Genomic DNA, 16,709 nt, shown 5'->3' with positions numbered 1-16,709 from the left:
GGACATTTCATTTTTCATAGGAAGAATTAATGAACTTATTTCTACTATTGACATAGAAGAGCTCTACTCCCCAGCCAGGTATTTCCCCAAGCAGCACAATGAAAGATGTCCTCCCTTTAATTGGTTTCCTTTTCATCATTTTACATCTGGTTTAGCCATCTACCGCCTATCTAACCATTAGTTTAGCTCCCTAGGTGATGTCAATGTAACTGATCAGTCAGAGAGATAAAGATGGCTTATACCATGTGTTCAGAAGCTTGATCCCATTCTGTTAAGAGTTGAAGTGCCGTGCAGATGCCTAATGCAGTTCTCAAACTTTGAAAGGCAGTTTCCCTTTTACATTAGCTTTTAAAATGTTTCCTCTTATCCTCTCCTTTCAGACTTCCTGATTAACCCTGATATACTTTCGAAGCAGTTGTTAGCCCAGCTAGAGCTGGATCTCTTCTCTGCAAATATGTCGCATGATTTGGGTTCAGGTTCCTCTATGAAATTTAGCTAAGCAGAAGTGGAGAATGCCTCTAAACAAAAAAGCTGCTAACATTTCGACATGGTAAATTTCCTCAGTTCATTGCGGTTGAATTTCATGAACTAGTTCTCTTTATTCTGAAGAATAAAGAGTTACGTATTTGTCACTTGAGATGTAAAACCTTGGCAGAAAAATCTTTTTTTCTTATCCTTTCATAATAAACTTATGATGATTTTTTTATGATTAACTTAAAGCTATAGTTAAGGCTATAGAAATATTTTCAAGTTGACAATTACATAAAGTGAATTTGATTCACATTTTAATCTTAAATGCCCACACTGTTTTCTGAAAAACACACACATATATATACACACATATACCCAATTTAATATACTAGTCCAGTGTTTTCAACAAGCCTGTACAGCAAATGTAAGCTGTGTATCTGTACCAGATTGTACTTCAGTTTGAGACTGCCTGTTAGTTGTTGCGCTTTTGATGATGTGTAAGTAGGGGAAATTTAGGTCAGATGTGAAAGCAGACCAGAATTCACTGGTTTTCAGGATACTAAATTTCTTCATAGAAAATTTAAATCTCATTTCTACAGCTTGTAATGTCATCAGAAATACAATAACATACTAATTTTAGTAACTAACATGTTCACAGAAGACATCATTTTTAACATCTTATTGGATTGTCAGCAGAGGTCTGTGGAGATTATTCTGATTTCTTTGTATAGTACTGACATTACACTAGTGAGTTCAGATGTTAACAATGGTCTGTGTTGACTTCAGCAAGCTTGTCCTGTACATTGTTTTGATGACTTTTTGGTATGCTCTTCAGTGTCTGTTATTAAGATTGGTAGCAGTGGTGGTTAGTCAGTCATTCATCCCAAGGCTCTGAAGAGCTTTTCTTTCTTGGCCACTTATAAAGTGAAAGTTCTTTTGAAGGTAACTCACTATGCAGAGGATTAAGCAAGAAAGATACTGCCTTGAGACTGGATCTTCTGGCTGATATGTCAGGTGACTGAGTGTCGTGGTTTAAACCAAGCCACACAGCTCGTCCACTCACTCCCCCCACCTTTTTCTCCCTCTTTCTTTCCTTCCCCTGCCACCTCCCCGCTCCCGGAAGGATGGGGAGGAGAATCGAGAGAATGTAACTCCCACGGGCTGAGATAAGAACAGCCCAGTAACTAAGGTATAACACAAATCGCTGCCGCTACCACCAATGATAATAATGATAAGAGAAAATAACAAGAGAAGAAAATACAATACCACCGCCGAACGAGTTCGACCCCCACCCCGAAGAGAGCCCGTGCCCTTCCAGGTAACTCCCAGTTACCACCCTGGGTATGACATACTGTGGTATGGAATACCCCTTTGGCTAGTTTGGGTCAGGTGTCCTGTCTCTGCTTCCTCCCGGCCTCCCCTCGTCCCTGGCAGAGCATGAAACTCACAAAGTCCTTGGCCAGAGTAAACATTACTTAGCAACGATTAAAGACATCGGTGTTATCAGCTTTGTTCCCAGGCTGGAAGTCAACATACAGTGCTGCACCAGCTACTAAGAAGGAGAAAAAACTGACTGCTATTGCTAAACGCAGGACACTGAGTTTTATGTGTATTTAACACCATAAGCTACTTGGAATGAGACACCATCTTCCTGCTTTTATAGCACTGTCTTAGACACTTTTAACTTACAGTGTATTAACTTTACACATAACAAATTTGTTTTACATCTCTGGAAGCAGTTTCACTATCCAAATCAAAGCAATCAGTACAGAAGAGAATAGTACTGTGAACAAAAAACTGCAGGAAAAAATCTGTAGGATTCTGAGCAACCGTTATTTTACCATCTTTTCCAATTTCATATTCAAACCTGGGTGTTGCGCTTTGATAGCTCTCCTTAACAATTAATCTGAGTCAAATAAGATAAAGATATGCCAGTTAAAAAAAATGGTTTTGCTTTTTCTATTTTTAGATTTATTTTTATTTCCAGCTCTTTTTTTCCACCTTTTAAGATGTCTGTTCATTTTTCCCATTGCCTTTGCATTTGTACTTTCTTGTTCCTTGACCTGATGTTTATGGGCAGCCACCTAAACACTTCATATCCATGACAAAGTATGCATCAGAAAATGAATGGTTCTGATCAATCCAACCTGTGTAATTCCAGGATCATTCACTTGATCATTTCAGAACACCTCCAGGAGTTATCATAACTTATAGGACATCCAAGGTCATAACTGAGCTAAATTGGTTTTGGAGATATTCCAGTGGAGGTGACTTTTCCATACAATCTTATGAAGTTCAAGTCTAACTTTAAAATTATAACTACCTTATAAAGTCATGCATAATGAAAAGTTTATTTAGTTTTGCTCTCACTCTATGCTTTCAGGCAATAATTCTGTACAAGCATCCTAGTGTAAAAGCTCACGAATTAAAGAGCAATCCTCATTATTTTAACTTGCTTCAAAGAAAGTCTTTGTGTTACACATACATCACTCTTTACCAGAGAAGAATATTGGAGTTTCCTCTGCATTATAATGTTTTTAAATCAGCATTAGTGGCTGTGTATTTAAAAGACCTAGTGGTCTTGATGGATCAGCCTGAACTCTATCCTTTGAAGAACTTTTAAGACTTCATGAAGGTTGTATGTGTGTTTCTGAGTACATCAAGAATCTGAGGTAAGGATTACCATTGCTGTGTCAAGGTTAGATATGTCTGACAGTAAATACTTAAATCCTGTCTCATTGGTACTCTGCTGACAAAGACAAACCTCTAGAGGTTGTGAAAGGATCTGGCATTTCTTTTTCTGTATTCTGAATGACAAAACAACTTGTGCCCTTTTTGCTTCAGACACCAGATCTGCATAAAACCAGAGTGGTGGGAGCAGCGAACCTGATGATCTTCACCCTGCTTAAACTGAGAACTGTTGTTTGGGACGATAAGGCTCTAATGTTGCATTGCACTTATAGGCCCAAATTCCACCATGAAAGCACTCTTAAGCTGCTCTCTGTATAACCAGTGCTTTGTAGGGGTGTGGATATTTTAACTGGATACCAGTCATCCTTTAAATATCTCTCTAAAAGTCAGCCTTTTGGATGCTACCTATCACAGTCTTCTGTTGAAGAAGCTCAATTATATTTTCCCATTTTTTTCCATTTTGATCTCATATTGGCTATTGTAATAATGATCTCTCAACCCAATTCCCTTTACCTTCCCCCTCCTCCCCCCCTCCACCCCACCCATGTTTCACATCCCTAGTGTAACAAAAATCATCTTAACTTTTTGTTTCCTCTAACCTCTGCAACCAATAAATGAATTTTATATCCCAGAGTATGTTAAGAGTTGTCTTTCTGGTCCTTCTTCTTTCAAGAAGAACAAAAAGCAGCTGAGCATTCTCAAAATAATAAATTTGAATGAGAGTGAAATTACCATTATTCTTCTCTGTACTGGAGAAATTGAGATGTCAGCAATCCACAAACAGGTCTTAATCACCAAACAGTTCACAGCAAAGAGCATAAAGAATGGAAGTTGTTAATATATCCCATTCAGTTCTGTTAATATATCCCATTCAGTTCTATTAAATAAAGGTGAAATAAAGATGCTGTATGTTGACCAGAAACCTATTAAACCCATATAGTGTGTGGAAAGTATATTTCATTTTAAATGTTTTCTTGAAGGCCAACATTCATGGATGTTAGAGTCGTTTGTCTGTGCATTTAATTCATAAACCCTAGTTTAGGGTACCAGGTAGTACTCCCCAAGTTCTTGACTGGAACGGAAGACATCATGTAGTGTCTGCTCATATATATGGTTTGGGTCATTGCTGGAGAATTCTGTCACATATTTTAAAGTTAGGACAGTCTGAAGGTAAGGCTTACTAGTACTTAAAAAGTTATGAAATAAAAGGGGACAGAAGATTTAGTCTGCTAAAGATGCATTTGTCTGGTATAACCAGTTTCCACACTGTGATAACCTGCATTTGTCCCTCGCAGGGGAGGAGCTGTGCACTGGCCTCATTTCAGGCTGTTCCTTGGAGTGTTCCTTTGGCTTCCAGACTGACGCCCACAACTGTGAGATCTGTCAGTGTCGACCGCGGCCTAAGAAGTGCAAACCCATTGTATGTGACAAGTACTGTCCCTTTGGATACTTGTACGTATTCTCATTCTGAAAGCATCTTTAATACAATCTCTATATGTATCGAAAATATGCAAAATCCAGGCATATGCTTGTGTTTGCTTTGTGACAAAGCAGAGGAACATGTAGGAAAATAGAAATGTCATTACTTGATGTGAGATTAAAGTATTCTTCAAAATGGATTTTGATCAACAGATGAAGAAACAGCAACTTAAAAAAACAGCAGCAGATTGTAAAAGCAAAGCAACCCTTAAATTTTGTTTGAAAAATATTTGACAAACAAGATGAAAAAGCTACTTACAAGTAACGTCTCTTGCACGTAGCTTTTTGAAATTCTATTTGCATGTTCCACTGTGGTACCCTTTCATTTTATAGCCATTTATTTTATTCAAATGATTTTCTAGTATTTCAAGGAGGTTTTTTAATGTTAATATGACAGTGGACTAGTTTTAGTGAGACATTTCTGATAGTTACACAATTCCTGCAGAACATTGCTGTCTCTTATCTAAGTTTTTATAAGCCTGCTCAAAATCTGTATTTTTGCTGGGGTTCTTTCTCCATGTAAGGAAATGTTTGTGATATTTATTCATTTATGGAATGGGTGACAGAAGCTGGTCAAATTTTTCGTCACAGAAATTTTTAGCAATCAGGCTAGTGGCTTCTGTATGTATTATGCATTTTAGTTTTTGATGGATCCATTCAATATTACTGCCTGCTTTTCGTAACAGTTTAATTTCTGAAAATAAAACCAGATACATTGCAATACTAAAAAAAAAAGGGGGGGGGGGGGAATTCCCTTGAAAACATTAACTCACTTCTTTTTTTCTAAGTTAGAAAAAATGCTTGAGTTGTATCCTTGAGGCATTCCTAGTGTCATTTAAAAATAGTCACATAATAGCAGTCCAGCAAAACAAACACTATTTAATATAATCCTGTATTCCTGTATCTGTTACTTGAGATACAGAATTAGGCTTGCTACTGGTTAAATAATAGCAGATTTTTGCACTCATGAGAGTGGTGGTATTGAAATAAGACAAAATGAATGAAAGATAACAAAGATTAAAACAAACTTTACTTTTCTCTCCAAACCTCAAAGTTTTATATGGGAGAGGAGAAGCAAGAATTTAAAATTAAAATGTTAGTAAAATTATCTTCAGGCATGTTGACTTCAGGAGTGGCTGGGAGTTGTTTTCAGTGAGAGAAAGTAGAACAGGAAGGAATTTAGAGAAAAGGGATATCAGTTTTGTCATTGGCAGAAATTCTGCCCAATGGCTTCAAAAGCAAGGATGACTGAATATGGGTAGCAGAATGAAATAAAGATGAGTGATTGAATGAATGAATTTATGAATGAATGAATGATTTATTGTCTGCAGCAGGGTCAATAGCATAACCATGGGACAGGATCTGAGAAGATTTTTCTCATCCATGTGCTCAAGGAGTGTGTGCATGCATTAACATCAGAGACAGCTGATATTAACCAAAAACTGTTTAACTCTTTACCCTGTGATTGAATATTATTCAGCTTGGAAAAGGAAAAGCTTTTTAATTTTAATTTGTTTTTAATTTTAAGAATGCAAGAGCATAAAAGAATTACTACTTTCAAGGCCATTTGCTTTAGCCTATTTGAAAGTTATGAGAAAAACAATAAGTAAGGTCTATTCAATGTCTTTTGTCATTGCCATTTTGGTCTTACATAGAAATAGCTAACTGTTCTTTGCTGTGGTATCTAAAGCGGTTAAGTTTGTTTCTCTTTTTGGCTTCTTTCAGTTTACTACTATTGGTTTTCTTCACTGGCAGTCCTAATGTAGATTTCATATTGAAGTGTTAAAAATGTTTTGCTGCTGCTGCTGAGGATTGGTTTGAACTATAGTTACCAAAGTTGTTTTGTTTGTGTAAATGCGTTTCCTGGTATATTCTTTTAGTTTATTGTGCAGTACTTTTCCCATCAACATGGATTTAGGAAGAAATACTCTCTTTCACATAGTGAGTAGGTTTGCGTGGTTTGGTTATTTTAAACTGTGCTTTTTGTCTAGAGGAAGCTGGACAGTATTTTTACAATTTTAACTGGAACATGGTAGAGACCTTAATAACCTCTGGTGAACTGAACTTGGTTTTTCAGGGTTTTGGGGGGTTTGGTTGTTGGTTTTTCTTTTTTTTTTTTTTTTTTTTTTTTTACTTCAAAACTGAATCTTCAGGAAAGAAACAAATACTCTTTTAAGATAAAACAGTGAATTTCCATTCCTGGGCTTGTGTTTCCAGTGTGTGTCACTGGTAGTAATGTTCTTGGTTTAAGTCTACCTCATTAGTGACCAGACCATGTGTCTTTGCTGTCATTTGTAAAGTACTTGTCCTACATAGTTCACATAGAGCAGAAACCTCTGAAGATGAGAAAGATAAGAACCCAAGTATGGAGCCTAATACACTTTGCACCTTAATAAACCAATTTTCCTTTGACAGCAGTGCTCCAGACCTATAGAGTCCTTAGTTTGCGTGTGATTATCACCCTGCTGATACCTGTGCCCAAGCACTTAAGGTGGTTATTGTTAATAAATCTGTGGTATGTGTCAACAGTAATCTAGCTGATTGTGTGGGGAAATCTAAAGCGGTCTGTGCCATCTTCTTCAACACAGACATACATTGCATTAATGCTGTCTGTCTACCCAAAAATGGTTCAATATTCTGAATGAAAACCAAAGAGGAATGAAGAGAAAAAAGATAAATGGGCCTAGCTTTATTTCAAGAAATCAATGAAATCATTCATTTTGCTGGAAAACTTTCCTGTAATAAAGAGCTCATGACTCAGTTTCTGAGAAGGCTAGGGAAAGGCCTATAAATATTGTCCTTGAGCTGCAAGAGCGCTTTTAACACAGAGATGCTTGGTTCTAGGTGCAAGTATTTTTCAGTGTCAATCAAGTGTCAAGGAGAATATGTTAAAGGATACAAATTTCAGGCACAAATCCAAGTGATTTTCTAAACTTGTGGAGGAAGCAGCCAGTCTCTAAGAAATAGTGTGTTATTGTCACATAAGAAGTTTAGAAAAATATTAAGGTTTATGATGTTGAAGAAGAGAATAATAAGACAGGCTTTATTTCCTAGATTTACTAGGCTTACTATGTATAACTGAATAAGACTAAAAGTACAAAATAATATGCTTCAAAATGGAAATACAGATCTTCAGAATTTGAAAGTATCTGGATTTTAGTGAAAAGGAAGAAAAATGGTAAACAGTGAGGAGGGTCAGTGGGAGGTCAGTGAGAACATCACACGGGGCAGAACTGCTCCATGGGCTGGCACTGAACCACATGGCTCATCTTCAAATAGGAAGCATTATGAAAAAGATAATGTTCAGCCTCTCACAGAATTACACTGCTTGTTGTAGAGAGGAGTAATTTTTAGCCTGTTTGTATGACTCATTTAATATATTGGCTGGAAGGGGAAAATTACAGATTTCTGTATATGTTTCCTGTACTTAGATAAGCTGAAATACAATTTTCTCTTTTTTTTTTTTTCTTTTAACTGAACTGTGCATAAACCAGTTCTATTAGAAAATCTATGTGATCTATGTAGGACAAGTATTTTACAAATGACAGCAAAGATTAATGGACAAATATGGTAGATGGGAGTAAGATAAAGACGTTTTTAAAACAAGTTTTCAGTTTCAAGCTGATGCTAGTGCTTTAGGAAACCTGTCTTTGAGATGATCTTTCCCTTGCACTTTCGTACACCCAAAAAGAAATACAGTATGTTTGTTCAGTTCTCTACTGCTACCATGCCAATTTCTTCTCTAAAATAGTGAGCCTCATGTGACTTGCGAGCCTGTTCTGACCATCAAAAGCATGAGAAGACAGATCTCTATTACCATGTAAAACTTTGGTTTTACATTACAAACCAAAATCACAAGTAGGACACTAAAGAAGCAAGTATTAAAAATGCATTGAAGAGTGGAAAGTTAAGGAGTAATCATCATCTGTTTGATGTTTTTAAATTTGTCTTAAAGACTGCCAAAGTTTGATAATTGGGAAATCTGAGATCGTGCGTCTTTAAAGAAACCAAAATGTTTTCACAGTTCTCTCAAAAAAAAAAAAAAAACAACTTAATAGAGTTCGCTGTTTTAAAACACATTAATGGAAATAAGCACTTCTTTTAAAATTAAAAGACTGTGGTTACAGAGATAAAGGAGATAAAAGTAGATGGATAGGAGGACAGAAAGTTTTCCATTCTCCATCCTATTGTGTGACTGTTTTCCTCAGCCTTTTAACTAAAAATCACATGAAGTTCTCTAGAGTTTGAAGTCAGTATTTTTAGAGATTTACATAATTTATTTCTTCTCTATTCCTCTAGATGTTCTGACTTCCCATATATCGTCTCTGGCGGTGGGGGGGGGGGACACGACCAGTGTCCATTTAATGGTGTAGTAATCAATGAGAGATCTGTCAGTTTCTCAGTAAATGTGTTCCTAATTTTAATGAATTACCTCATTCGAGCAATGTATTTATCCACAGACTTACGGAAATAATTTATTAGGGTTTTTTACCCTCTTTGTCTTTAATTTCTTCATTAAAACTCCCCTTCCCACACCCCGCCCCCCAGTATCTTGTGAAGACACAGAAAATTACCTGTATATGACAGTTCAACACTGTCCCACATGACATCCTTGTCTCTAAATTGGAGAGACATCAGTTTGATAGATGGACCACTCGGTGGATAAAGAACTGGCTGGATGGCCTCACACAAAGAGTTCTGGTCAATGGCTCAATGTCCAGCTGGAGACCAGTGATGAGTGGTGTCCCTCAGGGATCAGTGTTGGGACCGGTCTTGTACAACATCTTCATCGCTGACATGGACAGTGGGATTGAGTGTGCCCTCAGCAAGTTTGCTGATGACACCAAGCTGTGTGGTTCAGCTGATCCGCTGGAGGGAAGGGATGCCATCCAGAGGGACCTTGACACGTTTGTGAGGTGGGCTGATGACAACCTTATGAAGTTCAACCATGACAAGTGCAAGGAAACCTTCCCAGGGAGCGCGGCGACCAGGAGCGCGGCGAACAGAGCCGGCAAACAGAGAGCGTCGAGGCAGAGGGTCGAGGCAGTTTGCGCGGCAGTTCGCGCGGGCAGGCGAGCGGGCAGGGAAGCGTTCCATCCGCCTCATCGGGAGGACTCGCCTGGAGTACAGGAGGGGGAAGGAGTGCTGAGAGACGTAGACGGATTGATTGACCAGATAGATCATGGTTACAACACGATCGAAAGCTGTAGTGAGTACTAATGTGGGTATCCAGACTGAGCCTTCCTGCAGACATGCAGCTGTGCAGGTCTCTGGCTGCAGCGAATGCCTGAGCCTGGCACTTGTATTGGAGGGAGCCAGTGACACTGCTTGTGTTCGCTGTGAGCAAATAAATGACCTGCTCAGGCAGGTGGCTGAACTGAGGGAGGATGTTGAAAGGTTGAGAGCCATTAGAGAGTGTGAAAGTGAAATAGATTGGTGGAACCACACCCTAAGGCAAGGGCAGAGGGAAGTGGTTCAACAAGCGATGGATCCCCTTCCCTCCTACCATCAGACAGAAGGAGAGAGCTTAATGGACAAGGATGGATGGAGGGAGGTTCCTCCTCGGAGAGGTAAGCGAAAACCCTCACAATCCCTTCCTCCCTCCCAATTGCCCTTGAATAACAGGTATGAGGTCTTGGAAATTCAGGGCCAGGTGAATGGAGATGGTGAGGCAAATCTATCTAGTGAGTCACCCAGGGCTAGTCACTCACCCACATGCCTCAGAACTTCCCCAACCAAGAAGAAAAGAAGAGTAATTGTGGTGGGTGACTCCCTTCTGAGGGGAACAGAAGGGCCCATTTGTCGACCGGATCCACCCCACAGGGAGGTCTGCTGCCTGCCTGGGGCTCGGATTAGAGATGTTAAAAAGAAGCTCTCTGAACTGGTGCAGCCGTCTGACTGCTACCCGCTGCTGGTTTTTCATGTTGGCAGTGACGAAATTATTACGAGGAACGTAAGGGCAATGAAGAGAGACTACAGGGCCCTGGGACGACTGGTTAAAGGGTCTGGAGCGAAGGTTGTGTTTACCTGTTGCAAGCGAGGGTGAAGGGATATATAAGAAGACTCTGCAGGTTAATGTATGGCTACGTGACTGGTGCCAAAGGCAGGGGTTTGGGTTTTTCAGTCACGGGCTGCTGTATGGGACACCTGGTTTGCTGGTGACAGGCGGGATACACCAGTCCCAGAGAAGAAAGAGGGTTTTGGGGCAGGAGTTAGCAGGGCTTATTGACAGGGCTTTAAACTAGTTATGAAGGGGGGAGGGGATTTAACTGGGCCTGTTGGGGACAAGCCCAAGAGGAACATGCTAGGGATTGAAGGATGGCGGGCTAAGGAGGACTATCAATCTCTTGTTTCACTTGTGGGAAAGGATAGCTTTTTAGACCCTGTCCCGCAGGGGAAAAAGGGTACTAGGACTGGCTCCCTGAAATGCCTGTACACCAACGCACGCAGCATGGGGAATAAACAGGAGGAGTTAGAAGTCTGTGTGCAGGCTAAAGGTTATGATCTAGTGGCAATTACAGAGACATGGTGGGACAGTTCACATGACTGGAATGTGGTCATGGATGGCTATGTCCTTTTTAGGAAAGATAGGTCAGCGAAGCGAGGTGGTGGAGTTGCTCTTTACGTGAGAGAGCAACTAGAATATATTGAGTTCTGTCCGGGGTCGGATGAGGAGCAAGTGGAATGTCTGTGGGTACGAATCAAGGGGCTGACTGGCACGGGTGATACAGTTGTGGGGGTCTATTACAGACCTCCTGATCAGGACGAAGGAGTTGATGAGGCTTTCTACAGGCAACTGGAAGTAGCCTCGCGACTACATGCCTTAGTCGTCGTGGGGGACTTTAACTACCCCGATATTTGCTGGAAGACTCACACAGCCAGTCATTCACAGTCTAGGAGGTTCCTCGAGTGCATTGATGATAATTTCTTAATGCAAATGGTGGATGTACCAACTAGGAGAGCAGCGCTGCTAGATTTAGTACTCGCCAACAAGGAGGGTTTGGTCGAAGTGGTGACGGTCAATGGCAGCCTTGGCTGCAGTGACCATGAGATGGTGGAGTTTAGGATCCTGTGTGGGAGGAATAGAATACCTAGCAAAGCCACAGTTCTGGATTTCCGAAGGGCCAACTTTGGCCTCTTCAGTCAACTGCTAAGGGAAGTCTCATGGGAAAGTGTACTAGGCGGTAAAGGGGCTCAAGATAGTTGGTTAGCATTCAAGGACCGCTTCTTCCAAGCTCAGGATCGGCGCGTCCCAATGAGTAGGAAGTCAAGTAAGGGATCTAGGAGACCGGCGTGGTTAAACAAGGAGCTGCTGGGCAAACTCAAGTGGAAAAGGAGAATCTATGGATTATGGAAGGAGGGGCTGGCCGCTTGGGAGGAATATAGGACAGTTGTTAGAGGATGTAGGGAGGCAATTAGGACAGCTAAGGCCTCCTTGGAACTCAATCTTGCTAGTCGGGTTAAAGACAATAGAAAGGGCTTCTTCAAATACATAGCAAATAGAACTAACACAAGAGGCAATATAGGCCCACTGCTGAACGAAGTGGGTGCCCTGGAGACAGAGGATATAAAGAAGGCAGAGGTGCTGAATGCCTTCTTTGCCTCTGTCTTTACTCCTGCAGACTCTCCCTGGGGGCCCCGGATTTCTATAGCCCCAGAAGGAGTCAGGACAAAGGAGGAGTTTGCTTTGGTAGATGGGGATTGGGTTAGGGATCAGCTATGCAAACTGGACATCTGTAAATCGATGGGTCCGGATGGAATGCACCCACGGGTGCTGAGGGAGCTGGCGGAGGTCATTGCTAGGCCACTTTCCATCATCTTTGGTAAGTCGTGGGAAACGGGCGAGGTGCCTGAGGATTGGCGGATGGCAAAGGTCACACCAATCTATAAAAAGGGCAAGAAGGAGGACCCGGGTAATTATAGACCGGTCAGCCTTACCTCCATCCCTGGAAAGATGATGGAACAACTTATTCTTGACTCCATCACTAGGCATATCAAGGATGAGGGGGTCATTAAGAACAGCCAACATGGTTTTATGAGGGGGAAGTCATGTATGACCAACCTTATAGCCTTCTATGAGGAAGTGACTAGGTGGAGGGATGATGGTAGAGCGGTAGATGTAGTTTTTCTTGATTTCAGTAAGGCATTTGATACTGTCTCCCACAGCATCCTCATAGATAAGCTAAAGAAGTGTGGGCTTGACGATCAAGTACTGAGGTGGATCGAGAACTGGTTGAAAGGAAGAAGGCAGAGTTGTGGTCAATGGCGCAGAGTCTAGCTGGAGGTCTGTGACTAGTGGAGTTCCTCAGGGGTCGGTGCTGGGACCGGTGCTGTTTAATATTTTCATCAATGACCTGGATGAGGGAACTGAGTGCACCCTCAGCAAGTTTGCTGATGACACAAAACTGGGAGGAGTGGCTGACACACCAGAGGACTGTGCTGCCATTCAGCGAGACCTGGACAGGCTGGAGAGTTGGGCGGGGAGAAACTTGATGAAATTTAACAAGGGCAAGTGTAGAGTCTTGCATCTGGGGAAGAACAACCCCATGTACCAGTACAGGTTGGGGGTTGACCTGCTGGAAAGTAGTGAAGGGGAAAGGGACCTGGGGGTCCTGGTGGATAGGAGGATGACCATGAGCCAGCAATGTGCTCTTGTGGCCAAGAAGGCAAATGGCATCTTAGGGTGCATTAGAAAGGGTGTGGTTAGTAGGTCAAGAGAGGTTCTCCTCCCCCTCTACTCAGCCTTGGTGAGGCCGCATCTGGAATATTGCGTCCAGTTCTGGGCCCCTCTGTTCAAGAAGGACAGGGAATTGCTTGAAGGAGTCCAGTGCAGAGCCACAAAGATGATTAAGGGAGTGGAACATCTCCCTTATGAGGAGAGGCTGAGGGAGCTGGGTCTCTTTAGCTTGGAGAAGAGGAGACTGAGGGGTGACCTCATCAATGTTTACAAATATGTAAAGGGTAGGTGTCAGGATGATGGAGCTAGGCTTTTTTCAGTGATATCCAGTGATAGGACAAGGGGCAATGGGTGTAAACTGGAGCATAGGAAGTTCCACGTTAACATCAGGAAGAACTTCTTTACTGTAAGAGTGACAGAGCACTGGAACAGGTTGCCCAGGGGGGTTGTGGAGTCTCCTACACTGGAGATATTCAAGGCCCGCCTGGACAGGTTCCTGTGTGATGTACTGTAGGTTACCCTGCTCTTGCAGGGGGGTTGGACTAGATGATCTTTTTAGGTCCCTTCCAACCCTTGGGATTCTGTGTGATTCTGTGGGATTCTGGGTCGGAGCAGTCCCAGGCACAGCTACAGACTGGGCAGAGAAGAGATTCAGAGCGGCCCTGCTGAGAAGGACTTGGGGGTGCTGGTCGATGAGAAAATGAACATGAGCCGGCAGTGTGCGCTTGCAGCCCAGAAAGCCAACCGTATCCTGGGCTGCATCAAAAGGAGCATGACCAGCAGGTTGAAGGAGGTGATCCTGCCCCTCTACTCTGCTCTTGTGAGACCTCACCTGGACTATTGTGTGCAGTTCTGGTGTCCTCAACAGAAAAAGGACATGGAACTGCTGGAACAAGTCCAGAGGAGGGCCACGAGGATGATCAGGGGACTGGAGTACCTCCTGTATGAGGATAGGCTGAGAAAGTTGGGACTGTTCAGCCTGGAGAAGAGAAGGCTGCATGGAGACCTCAGCAGCCTTCCAGTACCTGAAGGGGGCCTATAGGGATGCTGGGGAGGGTCTCTTCGTCAGGGACTGTAGTGACAGGACAAGGGGTAACGGGTTAAAACTTAAACAGGGGAAGTTTAGATTAGATATAAGGAAGAAGTTCTTTCCTGTGAGGGTGGTGAAGCACTGGAATGGGTTGCCCAAGGAAGCCGTGAAAGCTCCATCCCTGGCAGTGTTCAAGGCCAGGTTGGACAGAGCCTTGTGTGGGATGGTTTAGTGAGAGGTGTCCCTGTCCATGGCAGGGGGGTTGGAACTTGATGATCTTAAGGTCCTTTCCAACCCTAACTAGTCTATGATTCTATGATTCTCTGAAGAGATACTTCAGGCACACTTGTGCCTGAAGTGTGAGTGGTATTATCAGTCTTCCCGAAAACAAGAAAAATAGCAAATATTACAGTATAGGATTCTCAGAAGCAGCATGTTTATGCTGTTGTGAAGAGATGCTGTCAGGTGGTACTCTAGACTCCTGCCTAGCTTCACCTGGAAGTTTTGGAAGTGTTTATATTCTTGATTTTCTGTACTCTGTCTGCTGGAAAGTTCTCTGGCTTTTGCTGTTTCAAAATATGTTACTGTGTCCCCTACTTTTTATATGGGTTACTGGCATTCCATATGCTAAGTTTTGAGTCAGCTTTTTGTCTGCTTATTTAATGTTTCCATAGATCTCTCTGTAGTGTCAGTGTGCAAGAGAAGAAATCTACTGTACTTACTGTTAGAGGAGGAAAGTTAACACTAATTTGCATTACAAAAACACAGGAATTTTAACATAGATTCCTACATACCCCTCTAATTAGGTTTTCTTTCTATGTTTTCAGTTGAAAACAAAAAAAACTACTATCAATAGTTGTCACAAGTACATACATCTGTATTATCTGCTATGGCTTGCAAGTACAGTATGCAGATTCTGCCAGTTATATGGAGGGAGCACATGCCAGGGATGGAAACCTGTACATCCCATACACCTGCTGAACATAAGGGTGACTGTTAATGATAATTTTCTTTACTTGATCAGTCCCATCTTTAGGGAATGCTTTTGCTTTAAACATGACGTGTAGATATTTGAAGCAACCTGCTGACCTTTAACAAATGATTTTGGTCATCTAGGAAGAACAAGCATGGCTGTGAAATCTGTCGGTGTAAGAAATGTCCGGACCTGCCTTGTGGTAAAATCTGTCCGATGGGTTTCCAGCAGAACAGTCATGGATGTGTTATCTGCAAGTGCAGAGGTACGTGCTTTACCACCTGCAATTGCAACTTGTGTTTAAAGGTGTTGGAAGCTAGAGCAGAAGAAAAGGAATACTGCAGGGAATATGTAAGAATTGAAATATGGTAACTGGTGGGGCAGGTGGTTCAATTTCTCTCAAAGGAGAGTGTTGCTTTGCAGGTGTTTGTTATTACCTGTGTTCGTCTTGGCTTCACCAGAAAGCTTCTGCTCTACTTTCATCTCCCTTTACAAAGTCACAAAAATCAGTTTGTTATCATTAATAAAAATTAGATCAGGATCTTAATAAGTAACTACTGGAAATAAGCTAGTTGAGAAAGGATTTTTTTTTTTTTCTTTTTTTTTCAGTAGCAGTGTTCATACTGGCTTCTTCACCATCGTCTTTTCTTTACAAACTCAGGTTTTTGATTTGATAGATGCCCTGTACACCATCTAAAATTAGAATGCTGTTTCTTGGACACTTCTCAGGCAGACTCAAGGAACAATTTGTAGAGGGAGTGCTACACAGGACTGGGTATTCTTAAGGCAAAGATGTCACATGTGCCACATCCCAAACTCGTAACCACGAAGTGTGATGTGGAGATTGAGATTGTTGTCTGCTTTACTTTCATGCTGCTTTTAACATGTCTCTCTTTTAAAGAGATTTGCAGTTTATGTTTTGTATTACTCTGGACATCTGACTTCCTCCATTGCTCATCTTCACGTGTTGCATTTAATGACTTCGTTTGTTCTCAGGCTCTCTCTGATCCTAACCACTCTTTCATGCTTATTTTCCTTGATTCTTACTTGTGAGTTTTGATTTCTAGCTATAGCCAAGTACTTCTGAGTATTTTGCCATTGCTTTGTGTAATGACTCCATTCTTAACTTTTTAAGCAGCTGGTATTTTACATTTTTAAAAAATCGTAAAATATAATAAGACAAGCTATGGGAACATGGGACTTGAAGAAATGGTACAAGTTCCTTAAGTCGCTCTCCTGTAGTTGAAGGCAAACATGCAGTCATATTAATCAGAAGGATCCAATGTTATATTTTTTCCACATGACATCTTACATTGCAGACAATTATAACAAAACTGTAAGATTTCTAGGGAAAAAAAAAAATTACACGTCATAAATGTACCTTGCAG

The 16,709-nt window shown here is 41.4% G+C and overlaps 1 protein-coding gene across 2 annotated transcripts in view; it reads left to right on the top strand.

Moving 5' to 3' along the window:
• Nucleotides 1-16,709, top strand: part of CRIM1 (cysteine rich transmembrane BMP regulator 1) — a 212,441-nt gene that overhangs the window by 164,619 nt on the left and 31,113 nt on the right. For both annotated transcript variants that reach the window (XM_065680092.1, XM_065680091.1), the window contains 2 exons: nucleotides 4,458-4,614; nucleotides 15,465-15,586. In XM_065680092.1, the coding sequence (XP_065536164.1) occupies nucleotides 4,458-4,614; nucleotides 15,465-15,586 (279 nt within the window). The remainder of the gene's footprint in view (nucleotides 1-4,457; nucleotides 4,615-15,464; nucleotides 15,587-16,709) is intronic.

The sequence above is a fragment of the Lathamus discolor genome, chromosome 5 (genome assembly GCF_037157495.1).
Source record: "Lathamus discolor isolate bLatDis1 chromosome 5, bLatDis1.hap1, whole genome shotgun sequence".
Lineage (NCBI taxonomy): Eukaryota > Metazoa > Chordata > Aves > Psittaciformes > Psittacidae > Lathamus > Lathamus discolor.
This window is presented reverse-complemented; position numbering and strand designations above follow the sequence as displayed.